This window comes from Trachinotus anak, unplaced genomic scaffold, assembly GCF_046630095.1.
Source record: "Trachinotus anak isolate AG129_WGS33_773 ecotype Australia unplaced genomic scaffold, CSIRO_AGI_Tana_v1 ptg000034l, whole genome shotgun sequence".
Classification (NCBI taxonomy): domain Eukaryota; kingdom Metazoa; phylum Chordata; class Actinopteri; order Carangiformes; family Carangidae; genus Trachinotus; species Trachinotus anak.
In genome coordinates, this window is record NW_027273885.1 from 4957859 (window position 1) to 4984800 (window position 26942).

Sequence of the window (26942 nt, forward strand, 5' to 3'; positions counted from 1 at the left end):
ACAAACAGATTGTCTTTCCTGCGACTGCTTTACAATAAAAGCCACCCCATGTTTTACCAGTTCAGCACTGTCAATATAAAGCAGCAGCAGTACGAAATATCCAGTTTACATCAGCAGTGAAGGCTGTATTTGCCACTGTGTTAACTTTCCCCTCTTATGTCACTCTATATCAGTGACTTTGTTCACTGAAAACCAAGAATGCAATTTTTTTCAATCTTAGAAACTGCCAGTGTGTAACTTTCTTACCTGCACATTGTGATTTCTTTGAAATAACAGACACTGGTCGAGACACTGGACGATTCCTTATTGCATTTTCAGCTCACTGGCAAGAATACAAGGAAGGTGTTACATGATAATATAAACTCCACTGCAAAATTTCCAATGGACCTATACTTAGTGAAAATTGTATGAGTATGTTCAAGATCTTGAACATACTCAACAATTTACTTCAACCTATGCTTAAGGTTTAAAGGTTAATTTAAAGGTTAATTAAGTTAATGTAAATTTAAAGTTACTATCTGTTTTTACATTTAAACTTAAAGGAAACCAGAAAACAGAAACAAGTCGATGTTGTTTTCCAAGGCTGTTTGCTCTGGGCTCTGGGCTGTAAGAGTGACTATATAAAGCTCTCTGTCACTGTCAGCTGCCTATTGTGGTGTTAGAAACAAACAGCTTTACACCAAATAAAACTGATAACCATCCCCTGGAATAAAGAGATGAGGCTCTACAGCAGTCTGCTTGCTCTGTCACTTATCTTGCCTTCTGTCTGTTCATTCCATTATTGGTTTTTCTTGTGTGTATGTTCATGTGCATGAGTTTCTGTGTGGACAGTGGGAGAAGTGGTGATGAAGAGACAAGATAGGGAATTGACTATAAGAGTTTGAAAAGTTTTAAAACATTCTGGACAAGAAGAAAAAAAGTGGGAATTTTTTTTGTTTTTGATCATCCCAAAGCCAGGATGTAATTTCCATTTCTGTTTTCAAATGCTACCACAATGACAGTTCACTATATAACATGAATGGTATATTGAGAGGATTGAAGTGATTTGAAAAAATACAAAAATTAGAGACCATCTTGTGATGGGGTCACACCAGCTGCAATGCCCCTGACTTTCAGACCCATGGGAACTCAGTAGTTATTACTATATTATTACAGGAGTACTCAGTGCTAATGTGTCAGACAACACCCAACATCGAATTCGACCTTCATTTTTCATCAGCCATCAAGTTCTGTGACTGTATCTTGCACAATTGTGACACTATCATGGTGTCAAAATCTGTCCACAAAAGGCACCTGGCCAAGTACTCAAAACCACCTCTGTAGTAGTTCCCACAGTCAGCCACATTGTTGTAACTGGTCATAAATTGATATACAGTGGGGTCCAAAAGTCCACTGTATGTGCTGATGGAAGATTGGCATCTGGATGGGCAGGGCTTGTCAGCACTTAAATACCTCTCTAGATGTATCTCTTCCATGGTCCTGGAAGAAATACAAGTATGATATAAATGCAAAGGTATGTACCAGCAGGACTAAGGGGATGCAGAAACAAGATTCATGGCCTCTATATGCACAGACCATTGACTTCAAGAACTCATGGCCAGAGCTCTGGAATGCAAATTCCTGATCCAGTAAATTTACCTTGTCCACCCTAACCTATCCATCTTTTCCCACTGTGATCTGGCAGAAACACCAGTGTGCTCACTGTGCCAAAGAGGACACTTCCTGGAGAACATCCTGAGTCGTTGTCTTAAGGCCCTGGAGAAGGGATGCTCCCAGTGGCATCACAACCAGGTGCACAGGGATTGTCAGCTGTACACAACTACAACCAATGAGAAAAACAACTGGCTTTGTCAAGGGGAAAAACCACATCAGTACAGAAGATTATTAAGTGGGCTTCTTCCTACTGTTTGAGACTGGCATCTGGAGATCAACTTAGGGACCTAGGACTTAGTCCCCATTGCAGAAACTGCACTTAGAACAAACATGGCCTTGATCTCTGAAAGAGCAGGGTAAGTGGTCCTGTGAGAATTGATTGTTGCCTCAGAAGTCAGGATGGTGAAGGTCTCTGAGAGAAAGTCAAGTTTGCCAAACTGGTGAGCAAGAACCAGAGTTGAGGATAGCATGTACAGTGTGTGGCCATCAAGGCTTGCTGCAGGGGATTTACCTGCTAGCCTTCAAGATCTTTGGCATCACAGGACTCCATCAGAAGAGAGTCATCAGGACAATTATGTATGCTGCAGAAAAGACATCCAGAAGGTGACCTGCATGTAACTTGAACAAAAGGTTGGGACCAGTTCAACCCTGACTGGGTTGCCTGCGTGAAGGTGTCTGACATCAAAAGACCAGAAACACCCACTGACTCCAGGCTATATCACTGATGATAGGTCTAAGTGCACTGTAAGATGTGTAAATGAACATAAGGTATGTTCATTGGTAACAAATAGTGGCAAACCCTACCTCTGTAGTAGGTAGTAGAGTAGTCGGAAAGAAAAATGATATAGTGATGCAAACACCTATGCAAACACCTGTGTGTGTTTTTGTGGGTGTACAGGCACTACCCATCAGTAAAGGAGTTTCAACCAGCTGAGTGAGGACATGTGATTAGTCAGGACAGACACACAGCTGAGCCCAACTCTCCAGAGCCAGAGGCCATAGCTAATTTGAACAGACAGATTACTGTTTTTTACCAAAGGAAGCACATCTTCTGTGTGGGTGTGTGTGTGTGTGTGTGTGTGTGTGTGTGTGTGTGTGTGTGTGTGTGTGTGTGAGTGCATATGTCTTTGACATTCCCACAGCCGCCTGCCTTTAATTCCAACAACCACTAGCCCTGTTAAATACCCCCTGATCTGTGGCCATGGCATTTACTTCTCCCTCTCCATCCTTCCCTTCATCCCTGCTGCCAAACAATGCTCACAGAGACGACTGCTCTTTCATCAAGGGAGAGTGTATCAGTGCCTGTGTATGTGAATGTATCCTTTTGCTATAATCTTGTGCTGAAAATCCTAATTTAAAAATGCACTCACAAAAAAATATTGCAAACAGACTTCAAAGACAGGATTATCTCTGAGAGCCTTGGAAGGAGTTAATGTCACCCTTTACACCAATGACAGCCCTGGCTGCTCTGTGTGTTAATGTATGTGTGGTGTGCTGATATTAAACTTGTACACAGGCCCATAGTAACAGCAGCATACAGTGGATTCAGAAACTACCCCTTTACATTTCACACACTTTAATTTGTAGACTGTGTTCAAAAGGATAAAAAAAATGACATTTTTACCCATGAATCTACACTCAACCCTCAATGACCAGTTTGTGGTCAACTGCATTCTATTTAATTTCCCAGATATTATCCAGTCTCAGGAATTTGGTTTGATTCCACCTATGGAAAATGGAATGATTGAACATAATTCAGAAAGGCACATGACAGGAAAAACCGTGAAGTCCAAGGAAAAACCGTGAAGTCCGAGGAACTCTCTGTAGACCTCCATGATAAAACTGTGGTGTGGCAGGTGAGGCAGGTTCTTGGTCAGGAAGGTGACTAAGAACTCAACGGTCATTCTAACAGAGTTTCAGACGTCTCTGCATAGATGGAAGAACCTGCCAGAAGCATGGAAGCCAGTTCGAGTAAAAGGCATAGGACAAATCACTTGGAGATTGTCAAACAGCATTTTCAGGACTTTGAGAGAGCGAGGTAAAAGATTCTCTGGTCTGATGAGACAAAAACTCAACCATTTGGACAGAACTCCGAATGCTATGTCAGGTGAACACCAGGCAACGCTCATCACCTCGCTAATACCATGGTGTCGGCGACATCATGCTAAGGGGGCTTCTCAGCAGTAGGGGCAGGGAGACTCAGAAATGAGGTAAGGATGAATGCAGCGAAATAAAGAACATGAATGTATGTGACCTGTAAAGATTTTTCAAATGACAATTATCTGAAGCAAACAACCAAGACAACGCTGGAGTGGCTTCAGGACAAGTCTCTCAAAGCCCAGACTTATACCACATTGAACATCTGTGGTGAGACCTAAAGATGGCAGTTCACAGATGCTTTCCATCGACTGTGATTGAGCTTGAGAGGATCTGCCAGGAAGAATGGGTTAAACTGTCCAAATCCAGGAGCAAAGCTTGTAGAGACTTCAACTTGCCTTTATGCTTGTTTATAACTTATAACTTTGCTCCTTGGCACAAACAACACTACAGGGCATGCTGCCATGTGCTGCCACAGTAACGTTGTACTTTCTATATGTATTTATTTTGAAATCGAGAATTAGGGGTGAACTTCTGACCTTTTTTATTTTCATTGTTTCTTTTGGACTGTTTGACATGGTGACCCTAATTCCTCTGAATTTTAAAATCAGTAGCCGGTCTGGTAGAGCTGTTACTGCCCTGCAAAAGGAACCCATCTTAAGAAATTATTTAGACATGACAGTACTAATGTTAGAGTTTCAAGACATGCTTGAATCATTTATTTTTTTTTAATGCAAAATGAACTGATTTAGCTTTTCTGTCTTCTGTTAAGGTCCTGGCCTTGTCACTGAAGATTCCTGACTAAGATCAGAAAAGTACATTTCTGCATAGTTCATTCAGAATGTGTTCAGACCCATTCACTTTTTTTTCCACATTTGTTATGCTGCAGCCTTGTGCTCATCAATCTGCACTCAATACATATAACGATAAAGATTTAGGATTTTTTGCAAATTTATTGAAAAGAAAAAACTGAAATATCACATGGACATGCAGTAAATATTCAGACCCTTTTACTTAAAGCACCTTTGGCAGTGATTACAGCCTCAAGTCCTCTTGGGTGCAACACTAGCTTTGCAAACCTGGATTTAGGGATTTTCTGCCATTCTTCTCTGCAGATCCTCTCAAGCTCTGTCGGGTTGGATGGGGACCTTTGGTTGACAGCCATTTTCAGGTCTGTCCTGAGATGTTGGATTACTTTCAAGTCAGGGCACTGGCTGGCCCACTCAAGGATATCATGCCTCATTGCACTGTTGGAAGGGGAACTGTCAGCCCAGTCCCAGCCCAGCCGAGGTTCTGAGTGCTCTGAACCAGGTTTTCAGGTGATGAGCAGGTGATGGGCAGGTGATAACCGCTGTACAGTTTCCTCAAGACACAGTGCTTAGAATTGAGGCCAAGCAGTTCAATCCTGGTTTCATCAGACCAGAGAATTTTGTTCTTCACAGTCTAAGAGTCCTTTGTTTGTTTCTTTGCAAACTCCATGCAGCTTTCATGTGTCTTTCACTGAGGAGAGGCTTCTATTGGGCTACTCTGCTATAAAGCCCAGATCAGTAAAGTGCTGCAGTGATGGTTTAAGTTTCTCCCATTTACACACAGGATCTGTGGAGCTTAGCAGGAGTGACCATCAAGGGTCACTTCTCTTACCAGTGCCCTTCTCTTTCAACTGCTCTGTTCGGCCGGGCAGCCAGCTCTAGGAAGAGTCCTGGTTGTTCCAAACTTCCTCCATTGCAGAATGATGGAGTCCACTGTGCTCTTAGGAACCTTCAGTGCAGCAGAAATGTTTCTGTAGCCTTCTCCAGATTTGCGCCTCAACACAATCCTGTCACTGAGCTCTGCAGGCAGTTCCTTCCACCTCATGGCTTGGCTTATGCTCTGATATACATTGTCAGCTGTGAAACCTTACACAGCTGTGTGACTTTCCCAATCATGTCCAATCAATTGAATTTACCTCAAGTGGACTCCAATCAAGGTGTAGAAACATCTCAAAGATGATCAGGAGAAGTGGGAGAAACCTGAACTAGAATTCAAATGTCATAGCAAAAGGTCTGAGTACTTCTGTCAATGTTATGTATTTGCTTATTCATAAATTTGCAAAACTTACAGTGAGTGTAGACTGATTATGGAAAAATGAATTTAAATGACTGCAACATAACAACATGTGAAAAAAGTGAATTCAGAATATTTTCTGAATGCGCTGTATAACTACAGGCATGTGTTGTCACTTGTTTTGAGAAAACACAGATTGGAAGATTGAAAACAAGCCAAACAACTTAACAGTTTTAGCAATGTTTACTGGCTGCCGCTGAGCTGCTGCCAGGATTCTCATTTACCAGTGTTTATCACCAGCTCGCTAACATCATGTCCTGAGGGATGAGAAATGGCTACACGCCAAAGAAATCCAGCACACAAACTACTTCATGACCTAATGTCAAAACAACACAGGTTGCACATGGTTACAGGTGAAGTCGCGTGCCACCCTGTATTCATCTTTCATCACACATGCTGCTTCCCTCTCTGACAACTGTAAATCGCATCCGCAGTTACCTTGACAGCTGTTTGTGTTGTTGTAACACTGTGCAGACACTTGTCTTTGCATTACTCTGGGCCTTATTAAGGCTGCCATGACTGCTTTTTGATGTGCTAAGAGCCGTGTTGGCTGTGTCACGTTGCTCTTAGTAAAGTGCTGTTGATCACACTGGCTACACTTGACAGGCCAATTCCTCAGGGGGGAGAGATGGGGAGGGAAAGAGGGTCGGAGAAGGAAAGGAGAGGAAAACTAAGTGAGTGAGAAAGAAACAAAGAAATATAGAAAGGATAGGTAGAAGGAGAGGAGATACCCAGACAGTATGATAAACACAAATGGAAAAGAAAGAGGACTATATATTTGGCCTATAGCAAGTACCACGCATTCAGACATGATAAAGTAATGACGTGTAAATAATCACATCTGTGTTTCTGTGAGCATAAATACAGCCCACACTGCACTTACTCCAAGCTCGGTCATTGTGCACACGCTGTACAATAAAGACAGACGTGCACGCTGACACACACATACTGTACAAACTCAAGTAATCGCACTCAAGTAATTTAATTATCACACAGTTAGACCAGCCTGAAATCTTCGCACACACACAAAGGCCCACCTTGCCAGCCAGGTTTGCAGACGGGCTTGACGTCAATACGAACAGGGACGCTGTGCAGCGCCCTCTTCTGGCCACAGTCCCAGGCTGTCACCTGGATCTCGTACTGCTGCTGGCGGTCGTAGCTCAGCTTCTCCGTGTTCCGGATGTTACCTGATGGAGGAGAAAAGAGTCGCTCGAGGTCAAATTCAACCCAAATAGCTTTTTTCCAACTGGCTGATGGAGAAAGTCCTAAATACAAGGGAAATGATAGTCCTAACTTAAAGACTCCTTGAAGGGGCAATGTGTAAGTTTTCTCTGCCACTGAATGTGGTTTTTTAGCAGGTAGCGGTTGGTGGTGATAGTCCCTTAACAAGAGCTTCAGCCATCATTGCCTTTGCAAGACAAGAGGATATAATACTCCTCTGAACAGTTCTTCATGGAAGATTGGAGGCTACAGTGAGTCGCTATTGGAGAGTGGCGAGATTGGTCAGGGCTAGCTGGTTAGCATGCTAACTTCAGAAGAAGAAAAGGCGTGATAAAGACAATAGTTAACATTAGTGTTGCCTTTCTCCACTGGAGACAGCTGTTGGTGGCTTAAGGAATGTTTGACGCTGAACTCGCAACATCTCTTCTAAACTAGTAAGTAAACAGCTGTTAATGCTAATGCTAACTTTGTAACATTAGCAAAACATACAAATAGCTCCTTTAAAGAGAGTTATTCACAATGTAAATGGATCCGAGAAGTATTCAAGACAGATTAAAACCAGAAGACGCCTTCTAGCCGGATGTTGAAAAGGTGTGAAAACATCCATCTTTCCAAGATGCATGCATAACCTTTACTCCTATATAACTGTCAGTAAACATACTGTGGAAATTGCCTCTATAGCATCTTTACCCTGTGATAATTGCAGCTGAAATTAGCCACGGTTATCTATCTCATTAACGTGTGGTAGAAAGAGCATTCATCAGCCTGAGGAAGAGCCTGTGAGGATGATAAAACTATTGTCCTGCTCTTAGTCCATGAATATGATTCATCCACTTGTTTGTGTCACTTTATGGATGGTATAGCTGATGGAAGATATACTAGCATTGTTGTAATTAAACTGCTGAAGCGCACAAGTGATTCTTCATCTAGCAGTTATCAAACATCTTCATCTGAATTACCACCAACCTCTGGATTGGCGTTAGAGAAAAGCAAACAATGATTTGCATGTAGCCCAGGAAAAATAAGACAGATTGCAGTCAGATCAGTGATTTGGCCGACAGAAACACATATATATCGTTAAGTGTAAGAAAGTGTGTTATATCTCATCTGGATTTATCTGGTTAAATGTAAATGGGGCAAAAGACCAACTCACAATCAGGCAACTGCAGGATGTTCCTCGTTGTGTCAGTGTTTTTGAATGACGACTACTTTTTAAAAACACATTTTAATGTCAAGTGAGCGAACAAATGTCCGATCAGTTTGCCAACAACTGAAAACAATCCCACAAATGGTAGTTTGTGCAACTCTCTGCTGTTGATCCACTGAAAGTTTTTAGTGCTGATTAACTTTGTCATAATTATTCTTCAAATCAAAAATGCTCTTCACTCTGTTTGACAGATAATTGTCTGTTTCATTACATGATTGCCAACTGTAATAAATATATAAATGAATAATTAGTCTAATTTCAAGTTGAAATTTTCAAGTGTAAAAAAAAATCACAGTATCAAGAAGCAGATTGTGTTTGATGTCAGATACAATTTGCTTGACAAGCCAGTTTCTTACTCTGTAAAACATTGTTTCTGAAATTAGTCTTCTTCCTTCCTTCTCTTAGTTCTCTTTTCTCCTTAGTTCTGCTCTCCTTTTTGAAATTTGCTCTCTTTAGAATTGAATCAGTTTCACTCCCCAAACTTAGTTAGGAACTTTTAGCACCACTTAGAAGGACTTCTGGGTAAGATACTTAGTGAATACAGCCCCTGGTATTGTTTTTACTGGCTCACTGTCATGGCCTATTTGGACCTGGAATAAAACAGAGCCAACATTTATGTTACTTTATTCAGTAACTTTATTTTAGTAAAACCTGTAGTTTTCCGACTAGAACAATTCAAAATGTCTGCTGGTAGAAAGCCTGTCGTGTGATTCTCTACCTGAAGCTTTATTGTGTAAGTTGATGTACCATTGAGTTTAATATCTTTCTCCCTGAAGTTTGGAATAAGGCCATTAATTCAGAACTTTCTTCACATGAGTTGATGTAGAGTGGAATAAGTGAAGTACTTCAGAAACTTATTATAAAATGTATAAACTAGAATGTTCTCATGAAACATTTCACTCCGTAATAAATACTGCAAATCAAAATCTGTGAGTGAGAAACAGACCTGTGCTACTCAGTCATCGGTGATTTGGAGAGTGACTTTATGGAGTCATAAAACTGCTGTGTGAGCGTTTACGGCTAAATGAGTTTGTTTTTATTGTAGTTGTAAGCGATGTGCAACAGACATGTTGCCATATTCACTGCTACTCTCAACTTTCACATTTATTCTTAATGGGGCTCTACTTCGGTCTCATGACTGGAGAAAAAGTGCTTGTCTTCTGTTTACTGATTTGTGCTACTTAGAGTTTAGTGAAAACTAAAGCTAAGTATACACTTCAAACTGCCTTGCGGAAAGCGAGCTGCTAAGTGTAGCAAGTGTGTGTCTGCTGTATAGCATTGTGCAGTTTTGACCTATTTGAAACACATAATGATTGTGTGTTGCTGCTTATCCGCCTTATACTACAGTCTGCTGCTTGAGTGCGTTTGCTTATGTGAGTAATGGGTATTTAATTTTAATTACAAACCATCATTATTTATCATTGTCAAATTAACTGTGATGCCTTAATATAATCAGTGTAACAAATGGCATCATGGTTGGAATGACAGGTGGCCTCTATGTCTCACAAGTGTTTTGATTAGACTCTAATATTTCTCAGAGTTAACATCACGTTTCCATGAAGCCCCTGTTGCTCCTTGATGCTGGTGCTTGTCCTCGTCTCACCTTTTTACTTTTTGAAAGCTACTAAGTACTTTGTGTTAAAAGTGATTGTGCCTCCTGTGTCCTTCTCCCCAGTGAACTGTCTGAGGTTGATTTGAATTGTGGGCAATCTTTTATTTTTGTTTAGTCTCAAATAATCAAAGTATGTAGGTGGGATTCAAACCAGTGCCATTAAGCCAATCAAGCCCATGAAATTTCTCTACAGTATAACCTGTTAGCTTTATAAGAGAGTGCCTTATATATGCTAATGTACCAAAATTAACATGGTCGTGGTTTTCTAGTGTTAAAATGCTGCACCAAGCAACAAAAGAAACAAATAACCCACTTGTCTCTACAGTACAATCAGCATCCAAACCACATCCAGTGTCTGAGTGTCTCATGCATCGTCAGAGCGCATGAAGGAACCGCTTGTAGTCCTAATGTGTCTGTTAATATTTGATGAGTCTTCCACTACAGACGAATGACAATGCTATACACGCAGCAGGGAGGGGGCCTGACAGAGAACCCTCGCTGAGTGTAAAGAGCTTCGAAAAGAGACACTACCGGGCCTTATTGGCTACGAGAGGAAACGCAGCTGGAATGAGATATCGGACTTGTTTAAGAGCCCAGATGCTTCTTGAGGCTGCTGTATTGTGGTGAGAGAGAGGTGCAGAGGGAGCTGAATGTTGATAATGTGGTATATTTGAATGTGAGCGTGTGAGTGGGAGGATTAAAAATGATTCATATGAGGACGGCATTGTTCGCCCGCCCGTCCTCCTCATCGCCCATTCTCTCTCTCCCTCTCAGCTTGTTTAGGATTCCTTCCCTCCCTCTCCTCCCCTTTGCAACCTTCCCACTCCTTCTCTCAATGCACATCATTGTCTCACCGTTTCGCAGCCTCATCCCATTTCGCTGCCTCATCTGTTGTGCTCGCCTCTTTTTTTTTTCTAACGCACACACACAAGTATGGGTGAACGCTCACACACTCACATCTTTCTGCATGACGGAGGTTCCTATTCCTGCTCCTTCAATTACTACATCAACTTATCCGTGTCAGCAGTGTGTGCGTGTTGTGACTGCTGGTGAGGGTGGCCAGCTAGTAAATGACTACTTTACCCTCCATCTTGTTCTTTCTATTCGCCCTTCTATCAGAGGAACATAAACACACACAAACAAACCAACTCTGAATCTGTCTCTGTGAATTACCACCATCATCGCTTTATAATTACTGTCCTGTTTTACTACAGAGCATTTCTCACCTAATACTGCTTAGTCAACCCGTCTTTAAGGACAACGCTGGTGTTATTTTCTTGGCGTCAACAAATCACATGAAAACAACCAATTTGTTCGTTCGTCTCTCAACATTTTCCAACTTCTCTTCCCTCTCCGTGGCACAGTGGTTCCAGCTCAAGGTAAGAAACTTTTAACAGGTCACAACTCTACTGTTACATTAAAACCTGTTACAAGGCTTCAGGTTTTAGTAAACATCACCAAAACAGGATGCGATAAAGTGGTTTTTGGGGACTATTGTAAGTTGTGGAAAAATACACTTTTGGTGCTCTGGTGAGTATTTACAACATTATAGCCCATGGTCATGGCAATGTAGGAACATTTCAGTTAGTGCAAAGATGAGTATGTTAATAGTTTTATAAATCATGTTAGCAGCATGGCTCTAGAGATAGTACCGTTGTTCTATTGGTTGGTTGGTTGTTCCATCGCATCCTGACTGAAATTTCAACTACTACTGCGTGATTTACAGAGAAATTTTGAACAGACATTGATGGGCCCCAGAGGATGAACATCACTCACTTTGATGATGCCCCGACCTTTTCTCTAGCACTAACATGAGGTCGATACTTACAGTTTTAAGTGAAATGTTTCATCTATTGGATTTGCAGCCATGTAATCCATGTCCCCCTCAGAGGGAACTGTGGTAATTTTGGCTTTGCCTTGATTTTTAATCAAGCGCCATCATCAGGTCAAAATTTGAAATCATCCAGTTCTATGCTTTTTATCAAATATCTGCACATGACATTTCAAAAAGCCCCAGTGCATTATGTTTAATCATAACTAGCAAATACTAGTATGCTACACCTTTTACCTGCTAAAGATCAGCATGTTAGCATTGTCCCTAGGAGCATGTTTGCATGCTGATGTTAGCATTTAGCTGTGCCTAAATACAGTCTCACAAAACCATTAGCACAATTAAACAGTTTTCTTCTTGTTATCAATAAATTCACCATACTGTACACCATCTATATTTTCTGACTTTGCTACCCTGCAACCCAGAGTCCACAGTTTCCTACTGAAGATGTTCATTTTTACAAATTTAAAGTATTAGAAGTGTTAGAATAAAAGATGGGCACTGTAGTTGTTAGTAGTTAAAATTACTCACATGAGTGAACAGTGCAATTTTCAGCTGCTGATTAATACGCATTTGGTGCACTTTGGAAAATTTATGATAGCAAAACGGGCTGTGTGTGTGTGTGTGTGTGTGTGTGTGTGTGTGTGTGTGTGTGTGTGTGTGTGTGTGGGGTGGGGGGGGGGGCTTGAGTTATGTGCGTGTCATCATGGAATTTATTGACAATGAGAAAAATTGAATATGACCACCTTTATCCTTTTCATTTAGTTTATAGCTGCTATAGTTAACTGTGTCTCCAGGTTCCTCTCTGAGTGCTTATTCTCATGCTCACAGCCAACCCCTGCTTTCTTCCCTCAATCTACTTCCTCCCTCCCTCAGGTGCTCTTGAGTTCAAGAGCTCTCAAAGCCTTTTCCTCAGCAGTCAAAGCCGAGTGAGTCCCCTTCAAATGGAGAGAGAAGAGACAACACTCCAGCTGCAGCCTGTATCCCCCCTGTATCATTCACAGTGCATTTTTGCCCTGACCTCATCCTTTCAGCTTTTTCATTGCAACACCTCAGCAGTCACCAACGCTCAGTGGTTGGGAGCAAAAAAAAATGTAAGCAGTACTGTCCTTTGTATTTGTATATCCTATGTAAAAAACAAGGGTCTCAGAAGAGGCACTGGTCTGCTGGTCGTGTATGAATAGCCTGTCGAACAGTGGTAAGACACAGGTGCATTCTCAAGGAGCATATTTAAGCCTACCTGACTTTGTGTCAACTACCCATCAAACTAATAAAGCCAGAAATGTCAGTAGAAGACATGAAAATTGAGAAAGTACGAGATCTCTAAAGAGATTTCGTGGGTATCTTACACATGTGGGTAGTAACTCTATCTTTATTTGTAGAGTAATGTTCAAGAACTAAGTTAAAAAGTGCAAGTGGCAACACAGAGAAGCTAAGACAATTTGATAGGGTATTTGAGAGTGTACAAAGATTTTGCTTCACATTTATCTTTGTCTGTGTGTGTGTGTCTGTGTGTGTCTGTGTTTGTGTGTTTTTATGTTTATGTGTGCACAGACTTCTGTGATCTGATTTGTGGAGACTGATGGCTCTCTGGGCAAAGTTGACTTTGTCCTTGGAAAGAGCAAAGAACACATTTTTACCCTAGGGAGAGACATCTGACAGAGGATTAAGTTTTGCTGCCAGAGTGTATGCAGGTATGTGTATGAGCAGTATGAGTGAGTGTGTGTGTGTGTGTGTGTGTGTGTGTGTGTGTGAGAGTGTTTCTCCTCTGGCTGTAAAGAGCATGTGTGCAGATGGAGGGGATTATTTGGCCTTAAGTGTCACTGTGTTATGACAGAATTGTGTTTTTGAATCTTCTCTACATACTATGGAGAGCAGAGGGAGAGCAAAAACTCCTCACATTTGATTTGGAAGATTTTGCATATGTCGGAAATCATTTCAATAAATGAAGCAGAACAGCTAAAAGATGTGGTAGGTGGAGGGAAAGTGGGTACACCAAAAACACTGCAAAGTAACAACTTGCATTACACTGATTGTCATAGACAGTTAACATCTTGGTGATATAACATGATGTCTAACATATCTGTGGCCACTCTTCAACTCACCATTGCGATCGATAGCAAAGGGCGTAGTGGTCGTGGTGATCTGGTAGTTACAGATCTGACTGTACTGTGGGGAGCAGTCCTGGTCAGTGGCCTCCACCTGAAGGATGCTGTCGTAAATCTTGCCCTCTGTCACTGCGGCGTGGTACTGGGGCTCCCGAAACACAGGAGCAAACTCATTCACATCGTTGACCTGGATATGCACCACCGCCCTGCAAACAGTAGGGGGCAATGGAGAAGAGGAAAGTCGAGGTTAGGCTAGGATTGTGTATCATCTGCATAGAGTGTAACTGATTTTAAGAAAATGCTTCATGAAAGAAATAAGGAAAATTTGTATTCATTCATCAGTTAGATTAGGCTTCACTTAGCAATATTTCAAACCACTCATAATAAAATATGTTGGCACAGAAGAAACTGCCATTTAACAACAATCAGATACAAACATTTTCATAACAACAGAGCAGGAATCCTAAAGATTTTGATGATCCCCTGTGTTTTACAATAGCGCCACTGAGTTTGACATTTTTGGTTTTGAGTCAAATGCAAATGTTAGCGTGCTAAAAAATAAGCGAGGCTAAGTTGCACGTTAGCATGCTGATGTTAGCATTTTGCTCACCACAGCATTAATTGCAGCCCTGAAGAGCAGCTAGCATGACTGTCATGAGGACAACTACTAAGCTTATAAAAACAGTTGTGTAATGCATTCTGCAGCTCTGGAAAGAGCTTCCAAAGTCATAAAAAACAACCGTTATGATATCACCAGGGTTTTCTCAGCCTGGGCTTGGAACTTAAGTTAAAGGGTTCCATAAAACTTCCAACTTTGAGGAAATATTAATCAAAATTAAATCAAAATTAAATCCCTAAAGTATGCCTTTAAAGACATTTTAAAACATCCAATAACTATTATAAGTAATGCATTAACCCAAAATCACCACTCATGCTGCCACTATTCTTCTTAACAAATGTCAGGGAGAAATGTAATTAAGGTTTACTGCCACAATCAAACAAATGCAGAAGACAGGGAGAAAAAGGAACAAAGTGGTTTAAGAAATAGGAAAGGGTTATGTGTGTATTCATGATTCTGTGTTGCATCGTGCCTAAACATTGCAAAGCTCTGCTGCAAATGGCTTACAAGGCTATATATGTGTTTGATGTCCACACACAGAGGAGGAGTATTAACAGTGTCTGTCTCTGACATTAGACTGGATGTTTTGCAATGGCAAGAAGGAGAACGATGTCTAATAACAGCAGCCTCTCAAATAATTGTTTGGATCATTAAGGGCAGAGTTCATTACCAGTGATTAATTAGTTTGGTAACCAACAGTCACAATGTGCTTTATGTTATTCTCTGTCTGACCTGACCCAATGGATTGCTTTGGCAAAATAATCTTGTGGATCTCCTCTTCTACCTTAGCTATGCACACCATACACAGTTCCCCAAGTGCACTAAACTGCACTAATTAATCATTCCATAAGTGATCTATCAGCTGCACTGCATGTTCAGTCAAACATCATGGACAAAAAAAACCGAGATGCATCACTTTAAAAATGTCTTCATCAATACTCTCCAGAAGCCAGAAGGCAACAGAGGTAGGAATAATCAATCCTTCGATTCATTGACTGACAACTGGTGATGGACGATGGTGGGCCAGAGTAGCAATTTTTAAGCTTTAGCATTGCAAAGCCAAAGTAATGCTTGGCTCCAAGAGACAAAGGGGCCGGGATGAGTATGTGGTTTATGGGATTAGCTGGTGGGTAGGGTAATGACAGTGAAATTGTGCCATTACAGGAAGCTGTGTATATCTCTACAGCATGTGGTCGGCTGGAGATGGAGACTGGACAACAAAGAGAGAGACGGTGGGGAGGCTGAGCTCAGGCAGAATGGATTTCCACACTGCCTTATCTGTCCCTGTCACAAGTACACAAACACTGGAGACCATTTGTTTTTGAGCCTATGTACACAAGCCGTTGCACAGTTAAATGATTTAATAGGAACAGAAATGCATAAACAACAGATGAGAAAATGACAAAGAAATATGGGACAGGCAGTGGTGGCAGTAAGTATATCTACTGAAGTGAAATTTGAGCTTTGCATTTTGTTACTGTGTACTTCTACTCCATTATATTTCAAGTAATTGTTGCAACTTTGAATCCACTGCATTTATCCAACAGCTGTAGTTAGTAGTTACTTTGCATACAAAAGATATGATCAGTGCGTAAAATATGATGTAAAATAATAGATGAGTCAACCCAAAGGATATAGTAAGCATAAAGTAATTAAAAACTAGCTCTGCCTGGAAACTTGAAACCTGGTCCTCCCTCATTCAGTGTATAGATTTAAAAAAAACCCATAAGAACTATATGTGATGGAACAAATAACATTTGCTCTAAGCCTCCTAAATGCAAATATATAAAGGAGTGAAGTTCTGTGTGGTTATTAACTCTCATCCACTTTCCATTCTCCTCTGTATATAAACGAGTCTTATTCTACAAGCACACATTTCATCCTCTTCTTTTCTGTATTAATTTTCTGCATCATTAAATGTAACTAGTGGGATTTTTTTTAATGTATTTATAACTGGAGATGTTATAATTCATGAAGACATCTTTACAGGGAGTCTCAAACCAGACGAAATGTCAAGTCAAAAATATAATTGAATGCATAAATAAATAATAATGACATTCAATAATTAAAATAGAATGTACAATAGAAAATACAGTTTTACACATTTACTTAAACCTCCTACCAGTTCAGAAATTAATTAATTAAATTAATTAAAACTTAATTGATTTATCTTTAGTCAACTTAGTTTTAAATTAAATTTCTCATGTGAAATAACCAAAGCTGTTCTAACAATGGCAGAAAACTGTGTTCATGAAGGATCAGTATTCATAATAAGAAGCTGAATACGTCAAAAGTCCTGAATGCGTCTTCCACCACTAGACACAGGTACAGAAACACAAACGAACATTCAAATGACAGTGGTTAATCATTGGGGATTAGGACTGGTGGGATGTTAATGGTGATGCTAACAGCAGTAGAAGATGGTGATAAAAGAAGAGCTGACAGATGATGGCAGCACCAGTGTGTGCAGTAAATCCCTAAGCCAGCCTTGTTTTGTCATATTAATGACGCTCACTCATAAACATTACCCCCCCACTTCGCCACCCTCCCCAGTGGTGAGGGAGCAAACACATGTTCGGTTCCTCTGGGGCTTGTATGGAGGGACTGCTGTGTGTGTGTGTGCTTATGTATTCATGCACACAAATGCACGATATATAACTAAATGCAATAATTGTGTCTCATTGTGACTGTGAATGTGAGTGTGTGTTTCTCTGCCGATGGCCCACATCTGGATGAAACAGATGCCTGGCTCTCCAGGGCAAGAGTGTGTGTGTGTACGTGTCTGTGCTTGTGAGTGTGTCTTTTCATGTTGCTGGAACACTGCCAAGCTGAGTTGATGGCCACCATATCTCCCTGGGACAGGCCACAGCTCATAAGCAGAGGGTCCACAATGAGTCAGGGTGACACAGGAAAACAGCAGGGGGTTAAGCGACCCCGACGGGTGCGAGAATGATCACAGCACCACTGGACAAAGTGGATAAAAACTAGAGCTGCGGGGGTGAATATTTGGAAAAAAGTCAAAGGTTAAACACGCTACATACCCCAGAGAACGAGGAAATCAATTCTAAGACCACATATCCACTTAGTGCATTCAAATCTGGACTATGTGAACACGTTTAAATGCAACTAAACTGGACTCAAAAACCATCCACAGAGGCAGTCAGTGGTGCAAGGTCGATGTAGCATCTCTATGGCATGACGAGTAACATCTATCCACCAGTGTGCTGTCTTTTATTTGCCATTCACCTGATGGTGTTTTATTATCTTAGACTAAGAGATACAAACTGTCATATAATGTCGAGCAGCATTTTTAAAAAAGCTCCCTGGGTGTTTCTGCAGGCAGCAGAACATTAACACTCTCCAATGGCGAGCGTAGTGAACATTACATTAAGGAGTGCTAACATGAAAGAGTTGGACCGGCATCAAGCTGTGCCACTTTAACTTAAAAACAATTATTATATAAAACAATCTCACACGTTGTAAAAAATATTCACAGCAGTTTTCCTGCAATTACAATATCTGAAGTTGAGTTTTTGTTTTATTTTCTTTTTTTCTATTTGCTTTTTTTCTAATTCATATCAACTCATGTTAACTTCTGTTGAACATTAGAATAAATTTTTACACAGACTGAAGACTATGGAGTTTGTATCCATCACTTAAGCAGTGTGTTTGGAGAAAATTCTTTAATGTCCAGTATGACATTGGGGAATAGCTACAGCAAGCAAAACTGCTTCAACTGACATATGAGCATTTAAATATTGCTTTGCAAAAAAAATGTGCACCTATCCTTGAAAAGAAACCAGTGTTGACAGGATCAGTGAAGGGTACATCCTAACCTGCTCACTTCAGTGCAGGCCTTTATCTTGGGATTTTTTTCCTTTTTTTTTGTTGAAGGTCTAGCACCATAATGTTTCAAATAAAAATAATAAAATGTAATGGGAGAGTATAGTCTCCCATTATTATTACATTGTATAATAATAATACAATGTTACTGGAGCACATGTGCAGGAATTTGTAGTTGCTATCTTAGGAATATCGCCACATGAGACTGATACATGTTTTATAACAAGCTGCTTCGATGTCAGCAACTTTCTTTTTACTAGGTTACCTGTAAAGCAGCCAGAATTTCCACTCATACAAAAATACAATTTCATGCTGCTCCACTGCTTTCTGGCCATCTGTGTCTTTCAGACTGGATTTCCTTTACTTATTTCCAAGATCTCACATAACCACTGCTTACAAATAAAATTTTAAAAATGCCATTTATCTAATAAAAAGGTAAGGAAATGTTTGCAATCAGTGGAGTGCAGTGGAGGCGTATTTAAGTGCCGTGTGTGATTTGAGTCCAGCTTAAATCATATGCAGACACAATCAGATAGCAGCTGCATGTTAAGGCCAGTCGATGCATGTTAATGCAAGGTTAGTATTGTTCCCTGCTTATTACATATTCATCTGCAGTCATTACTTATCAACACTCAGCTACACACAGCCACTCAAGCAGAGTCATTATTGACTGTCTACCATACATGCACACACGCACACACAAACACACGCATGTACACACACACACAAACACACGCACGCACGCACACGCGCGCGCGCACACACACACACACACACACACACACACACACACACACACACACACACACACACACACACAGAGGCAAAGGACTCAATTAATCTTTGTCAAGAATTAGCCGAGAGGTTGAATCATCAATTTCCTTGTATAAGACTAGAATGGAAATAAACAACCCTAACTATACCAATGGGATCAGAAGCAGAACACAGCACAGGATGGTAACCTCATCAATATGCAAGGAAATCCCACTTCCACAACAGCAAGCACCCTGAGGCGCTAGCACAGAGCTCCACAGGAGCCAATGCCATATCAACACAAGGTGATTATAATGCATGGTAATCCAGTTCAGTGTTTAGCTTCATGCCAGATCCTGCTTACTTAACGACAGGCAGTATGGATCAAATCATTGACGGATGTCTTGGACCATCATGCAACAGAACAGAGGGATATAGACGAAGCAACACGGAGGACTTAAAGCTGTAATCACTGATGATTGCATGGTGGAAAAGATTATTTCATATCCAACAGATCTTTAAGAGCATTTCCTCATAATTAAAAGACTGAATGTCCATTTGCTTGACTTTGCTGCCGTGATCATGGTTTGAATCTAGGATGGGGAGCTGGTGTCACTTTCTTTCGTCCAGTAACTGAAGCAGACAAGCACAGATGGTGCAGTTCCTGCTGGTGCATATTCATAATTGAAACACAGAGACTATACTCTCCCATTACATTATGTTCGCTGAATATAAACAACATATTTCTACATTAGATGTTTTTTTTTTTCTCTCGCCAGGAATAATAATCACGTCAACTAACAGGTTTTGACAGAATGAGGTTTCACTCATATTAGCATCAAGTGTGACAAGCGAGAAGTTAAGATTCTTGGTAGAATAAAGCACCGACACGTTGACAGGGCTGCACTATCTGCGTGGAGTCCCCGGTCTCCTCACTGCAGAAATGTATCATGTCAGCTTATGCTAACAAGGAACAGATTTTGGCCCACTTCTTCAATCATAAAAAGTGACTTTTTCTTTGTTAATATACAGTGTGTTTTTAGGTGATTGCCTATGTGTGAGTGTGTTTGTTTGTGCATGTGGTTATGAGATGCAAAATCTGCCTATCTATCCCCAGCCCTGGTATTTGTCTTATTTATATGTAAATTTGGGTATATCAGTGTGAATTTGACTCAGCATTTGGGACTTGTGAGTGTGTTTGTGTTTGTGCATGTGCGAGTGCACGGCTGTCCTTCAGCTCGCTGTTGGCAGAGATAATTAGCCTTTCCATACTGCTGCGAGGTTAGGACATGCAGGCCTCTAAGATTCGCTAATGATGACTTTAATAACTGCCACGCCACCATGCACTGAGTGTGTGTGTGTGTGTGTGTGTGTGTGTGTGGCGGCATGAACACAAGAAAACATCTGTATGTCAAAATTACATCTGTGTTTTCACAAAATTTGCACACACAACCGCAAAGGGAACAGAAACCCCCCCCCAGCAGCCTCCACGCACGTAACCTTGGGTAGCAGTGAGGTGCAAGTCCTGGAAGGATTATGAATATGAAATGTTTTGTGAGGAGGCGTCCCTTATGGCTAATTACTCCTTAGCAACTGTGGAAACTTGCACAGAGAAAGGTGTGTGGGGAACAGTGAGGCACAAATAGTGCAGAGAAACTTCTAATCTGTATATGCTAATTCGTGAGATAATACTTTTCTTTTTCCCACAACATCCATCCCAAACTCACACCAGAGAATCTAAAGACTCCTATTCAAATTTCCACAGGAGCGATGGCAAATGTTTAGATCTGTTCCGACTGACGAGCCCATAAGTCGTCTGTGCAGCATATTATTATGGCGCAAATCTACGTTTTCTTGTTAGGCGACATCTAGTGGTCGTAGTAATTATGACAGGAGCAAAGGGAAAAGTGTGGTGATGTAGTTTATAGAGCGACAAAGTCCACATCAGGAGGAGGTTGGGGTGGATGGATGGGTCAGCAAAACACAGAAATACGACATATGGGAGTGGTGTTCGATTCCCATGTTAAAGTAGCAGTTTATGTTGTTTCTATTATCCGGTTTGTTAACCATGTTGGTGTTCTTGTAACCATGACAACAAAGATCGTCTAATGTGGAGGAAGTACTTATTTTACTTGCCAAATCATGATCTTTTGCTAAACCTAATCAAGCCATGAACGTTCTTATAGTACCCATGACAATGAAGGTAGCTATGCCGCTCTAGGTACAGTCCATGTGTTTGCTATTGTAACCATGACAACCAAGGTCCGATATGGCTGTCACCATTGGGGCACTATTTCAGGAGACACTCCTCTGGGTCATATCAGAGGGCAGAAAAAAAGCGATCAGGATGGTTGTTGTTGCCCTAAAACAGTGGTTTCTTCCCTGTTTTGGCTTGTTTCTCATTTTATTCTAGCGGCCTCTCGAGTGGGAAGTTTGAGCAGTTCATCAGAAAAATAATTGCCCCAGAGGGTGTTTCATCTGAATAATATTTCAAGGTGTACTGAGGTAAAACATTGTATTTCACGAAAAAAAAAAAAAAAGCACAGTGAAAAAGAAAAAACATCCCTCTGGTATCCTGATACATGAGTTGAAAACCACTCTCCTAAAATAATAATTGTGAATATGTTAATGTGTGTAGGTGTTTATTTTTAATATTTAAAAAGTGGGCAGAAAATCTGATTAAAAAGCATTAATGATTCAAACATCCAGCTGAAAATCAGATTTCTAAAATACCAGAAGAGAGTACTTGACACCAGTTAAAGCTTTTGTTAATGTTTAGGCTGAATCACTTTTGTATTACATCAGTAGAAGCGAAATGAATATTTATGGCTCTTCACAACAAAGGCTGAGAACACTTCGCAGCCCAGTGCAAACTGTTCCTTTGGTAGATGTCAGCCCCACAATATTGCAGATTAATTTGTGTTTCATTTAAAGCTGACCTGAGCAGAAACGGTCTCGTCAAGCTTAAGGTGAATTCATCCAGCTTTTACATTTTGCTGACAAGCGACTAAAGCTTCCACAGGCAGCCAAGTTGAAATATCTCAAAAGGGTAGAGAGAAGCAACGTGATTCAGAACTGTCAAATCACTGTTATACACTGTCATGCTGGTGCTCTGACTCTGGGCCCTTGTTAATGTCAGTTTTTATCAACCCTCCTGTTGCTGTGCTGACTGACAAAGTCATCAAGAGCAGAGGAATTTAATATTTTTTACCATTTTTTTCAGGATGATGCGTATGTTTAAAGTTTGGCATGTCATTTTGAAGTGGAAACACTATCTCATTTGAGAACACAATAAATAAAAAATTATATATTTCATTTGCACTGAGAGACAGATTTGTACTTCCAGGGTAGAGAGACTGAAGTACTGACAGAGAGAAGGACAGAGTCACACAGAAGGAGCTGAACTGAGCTGTAGCCAAAAAAAGAAAAAAAAAAAAAATCAGCAGGAGGGAGAAGTAGGTCAGCAGCCAGTGGTAAGCAGAGCAGGGAAGAATAGGTTTAAACTCATCCTGTGTCACTCCTGATCCTCTCCCCTGTCCTCTTTAGTTGCTAATTTTCTTGACTGCCTTCCTTCGCTGCTGTTGATGTGTCATGTATAATTTGAGCACAGCCTTAGGCAAAGGTTCTTCCTCTTCCCTGTTAGCTCCTCTCTAAATCGGAGCGAGCAAGGAAGTGGTGTGGCGAAAGGCTAGCCTCGTCCTTTGAGAGTTGCCCACAAAAGGACAGGCCATTTAAAGTGTCCCCAAATTCACTTGCCCTCCAGCATTAGGTCTGTCTGTACCAGCCAAACACAGGGTCTGCGACATAGCAGCCAGGGAGTTTTTTTGATATAAGTAATGGTGTGACATAATGGAATACCCGGGTGTTTAAAAGTGATATGAAATGTGATCAAAAATACGGAAACTAGAGATTAAACATTTACCAGTTTCATGCTAAATCATAGCAAAAATGCCAAACAGCTGAAGTTTATCCTGCATCAGTCGAAACATGGCGGAAGGCAGTGACAGCACTTCTCCTGAGATTTTATCCCCTTTTACGGCAAAACTGTGTGGGCAGGTTTTTAAAACATGGGTAAACCCACTAAAAAAAGGTGATAGACTCTTTTTATACTGCCGCACGAGTTTGCCTGTCTGTTCGGAGAAGACGCAAAGACAACTGCAGGTAGCAATGAAAGATAATAATAATAATAATAATAATAATAATAATGATAATAATACATTTGCTATTCCCTTGTTTACACGGTGGGCATGCAGCAGGAAAACCCATCACTGCTACTGGTCCCTTTTCCTCTTCTATGACAAAGATGTGTTGGCAATGTTATTATTTTAATGTTTAAATGCAAGAAGTCACTTAGTGAAATTATTTGCATGTTATTACTTTTGAGGATTTTCAGCACATTTTACCAACAGTGCAGTAATACCTGTGATCAGTTTGGTCACTATAACCGTGATATTAAATTTTTATACTGTTTCATCTCTAACAGAGACGAAAGATGCAAAATGACCTTTTACAAGTCTCTGTCAAAGAGCTAATTGTCTTAGATGTATGTAAGTAATTGTAACAATATTTAATTTTGTTACTGTTAATAAATTACAGTTTATATTATTTATATATATATATATATATATATATATATATATATTTTACTAATTCCCCAAACAGGCTCCACCTCTATCCATCTGTGCATCAAGTCTGGTCCCCCATTCAAAAGTTTCTAGATCCGCCCCTGCAACAGCAGAGAAATAGTACCTCAAATCCATCACCCTCTTTGCCTTGTACACGCCAAAGTCTCTCACTCACTTACACACACACTGTACACACACTGTACACACACTAAACCTGGAATTATAGCAGCAGGGGCTTCAAGCGTCAGTGAAAATTTAAAATCAGTAGTGTGTAACTTGTATCTACTGTTGCTGTCCTACTAGTGTGTGTGTGTGTGCATCTGTGTGCTATCTATAAGCTGGACAAGATGATGGATTTCTGTGTTTGGCTCCATTGTTGGCTGAGGTGAGGGGGTTGAGAGGTAACACAACAAGGGGAGATGTGCAGCGTAAAGCGGACAAAGGTGGTTGTCTGAGAGGCTGCATGGAGAGCAATTTCAGACAGAAGCTGCTTTCAGGAGAGCCAACATGTGTGACAAATTGTTTTTATCAGTTGACCTCCTTAAAGTAGTCTAGTGCTGTTTGTGGAGGGGTATGTGGGTGTTGTCTGTGGCGGCATGAATGGCTCTCAGAGTGATCTGGGATCAAAGCTGTGGTGGACAGAGAGTATGCGGAGGGAAAGTTAGGACAACTCTGAGGGCCTGTGACTGACAGGTCCTAAAGAAATTATTACATTACATAAGTATTATAATATTAATTTATCATAATTAGTAGAATTTTTGATAAAAACTAATGATTTCTTTTTCTATTCTTGTTTTTTGTAAACATCCAAGGAGCCCAGTAATATCCAGAATGTTAGATGCATGTCTGCATTGTGTTATTTTTTCAGGGTTCATGTAGCCTGCGGTGATTTGGCCCAAAGTGATATCTCTTCATGGGCCCCAAAATCCCTGGCAGGGCCCCTGCAGGTGGAGGAACTCCCCTATAATTTTCTCCTTCTGCTCAGAGATCTAAACTGAACAAGCAGAATAATATTTTCAGACTTTTTTCACCCAGTGTTTTGCCTCTCAGGCTGCACACAAACTATCAGCCTTTCTAAACCATCGCTATAATTTAGCACTGCTGATGATTTGATTGGACTTTAGTCATTGTCTTAATGAATGATGAATTATACAATAAGCACTTGTAGTTTTACATAATTTAATCCAAGCCAAGCTTTTCTATATGAATTTTGAAAAAATCTTGTTTATTTAGTCGTCTCCTGGCTTTTGAAGGCTTTTCACTTCAAGACAGGTCTACTCTGAAATCCACACTCTAAAGCATAAAGTCAAACCTATAACTCCCATGTGAATTATGTATGTATATATATATATATATATATATATATATATATATATATATATATATATATATATATATATATATTTTTTTTTTTTTTTTTTTTTACTCACTTGTGGGACTTCTTGCCCTCCGTACCCCCGGGACCCGAACCGCAGTCGTGAGCCTGGATGATGAAGGTGTATTCCTTCTGCAGCTCGCAGTCCACCAGGCCGCGGGCCCTCAGCTGGCCCTCACCAGACGTACCGTTCAGCACCACTGCTTTGAACGGAGCCTCCAGCCCGTGGATGTTGAAGGCGCAGATCTCCCCTAGAGACCAGGAAGAAGAGAGGGAGGGAGGGAGGGAGAGGAGAGAAGAGGAGGAGGGATGAAGTCACTGTTAATCACGGTCATTCAGGTGAAATCCAGGTGGAGAATGAATGGTGTGTGTGTGTGTGTGTGTGTGTGTGTGTGTGTGTGTGTGTGTGTGTGTGTGTGTGTGTGCATAAATTAGGGTAAGTGTGTGTTACATTTGAGTTTTTTTAAGAGAAGAGAGTGAAGAAGCACCGCAAACCCTGTTTACCCGGTGGTAAAAATAGAAAACTGATTTGTACTAAAAAATCTTTTTACAAAATCCTTTTAAATTCATAGTTGTGGTGTCTGTACTATTTTGTAATGCATCAGAGCAACAAACACATGTTTTAGCCGATGCCTTCCTCAGCATGCAGGCTCAGTGACTGTCACAGTCCGGCCTCTTCAGATGTGCCGCCAACATTTTTGAGATTTTTCCAAGTGGGCCATGAAAGGTCAGAAAAGGTTGGGAACCACGAATGTAGACTCATGTAGAGTCATGTAATGTGGAGAACAAAGAGATAAAGGCAGAACACTTGACTTTCAACACAAGCTCAGGTTCCTACCAGCCTCTTTACTTACTGTGTAATTGTTCTTGTGAAAAACATTAAAGGACATTCCTGCTGTTTGGCCCCCCCCTGAATCAGTCCCAACATGTAGCTGTGGCCCACCCTCAAAACAACATACAGCGCAATTGAGTTACATGAGGCTCAAATGCAGCAGCTCAAAGTCACCCTTGTGCAGAGATACAGAGGAGGAAAATCCATTTAAATCCAGAGTGAGCAGCTGACAAGAGCGAAAACAAAAGAGCCCAGAGGCGGCTGACATTTATTAGCAGGCCGTATAAAGAAGTGGTCCATTTGTGGAGTCGTTTGTGAGAAGTTCTTGTTCTTTTTTTTTTTTTTTTCCTTGGAGAGCTGTCCTCCCCTCATGTTACCACTGGTGGGATTTGAGGAAATCACTTAACGCGTCAGGCTCACACTCTGACCTGTGACGACTAATTGCACTGATATCACTTAAACTAACAGCACAGACTAAATTGGATTCCCAAGCAGCTTTGTGTGTGCGTTGCTCCTGGCAAGTTCTGATAAGAGCAACTTTATTTTCCACCGCTTTCCCCCTTCTCTCCCCTTTCATCCTGTTTCTGTCATAATCTCCTCCACCTCAGCCACCCCACCCCCCACCTCCCTTTCCTGTTGAGGGCAGGGGGGTCTGAAATGACATTTTGCCCAATAGAGGAGCTATAGGCAAAATGATGAAGAAAAAAGCAGAAGGAGGGAAAAAGGAAGAGCAGAAAATGAGAGAATAGGAAGGGGGGTGTCAACGCTGTCTGCACTCCGTAAAGACTTCCCGCTCTGTATTGCCTGAACAATGACTTATCAGAGTTAAATGGGCCCCCGCAATATGGAGAAGCACGGCTCGCTGGGGAGAGCAAAATCATAAAATGGCACACAGCAAACGGTGTGCGACAGGGAGTGACAGAAGATGCAACAGTCTCGATGTGCCGCATCTCTCAATAGTGCGCCACCGTACAAAACAAGCAAATGGAAAATCCATCACCGCTGGAGCGAGAAATAAATCCAATATACACAGGCAAGTGCAGAAGCTTCCCATCAGGCTGAA

The 26942-nt window shown here is 40.9% G+C and overlaps 1 protein-coding gene across 3 annotated transcripts in view; it reads right to left on the reverse strand.

The window, feature by feature from the left end:
• The window catches only part of LOC139614423 (calsyntenin-2-like), a 267128-nt gene that overhangs the window by 73104 nt on the left and 167082 nt on the right, over positions 1-26942 (reverse strand). For all 3 annotated transcript variants that reach the window (XM_071471679.1, XM_071471678.1, XM_071471680.1), the window contains 3 exons: positions 25103-25298; positions 13830-14038; positions 6891-7040 (listed from right to left, as the gene is read on the reverse strand). In XM_071471679.1, the coding sequence (XP_071327780.1) occupies positions 6891-7040; positions 13830-14038; positions 25103-25298 (555 nt within the window). The remainder of the gene's footprint in view (positions 1-6890; positions 7041-13829; positions 14039-25102; positions 25299-26942) is intronic.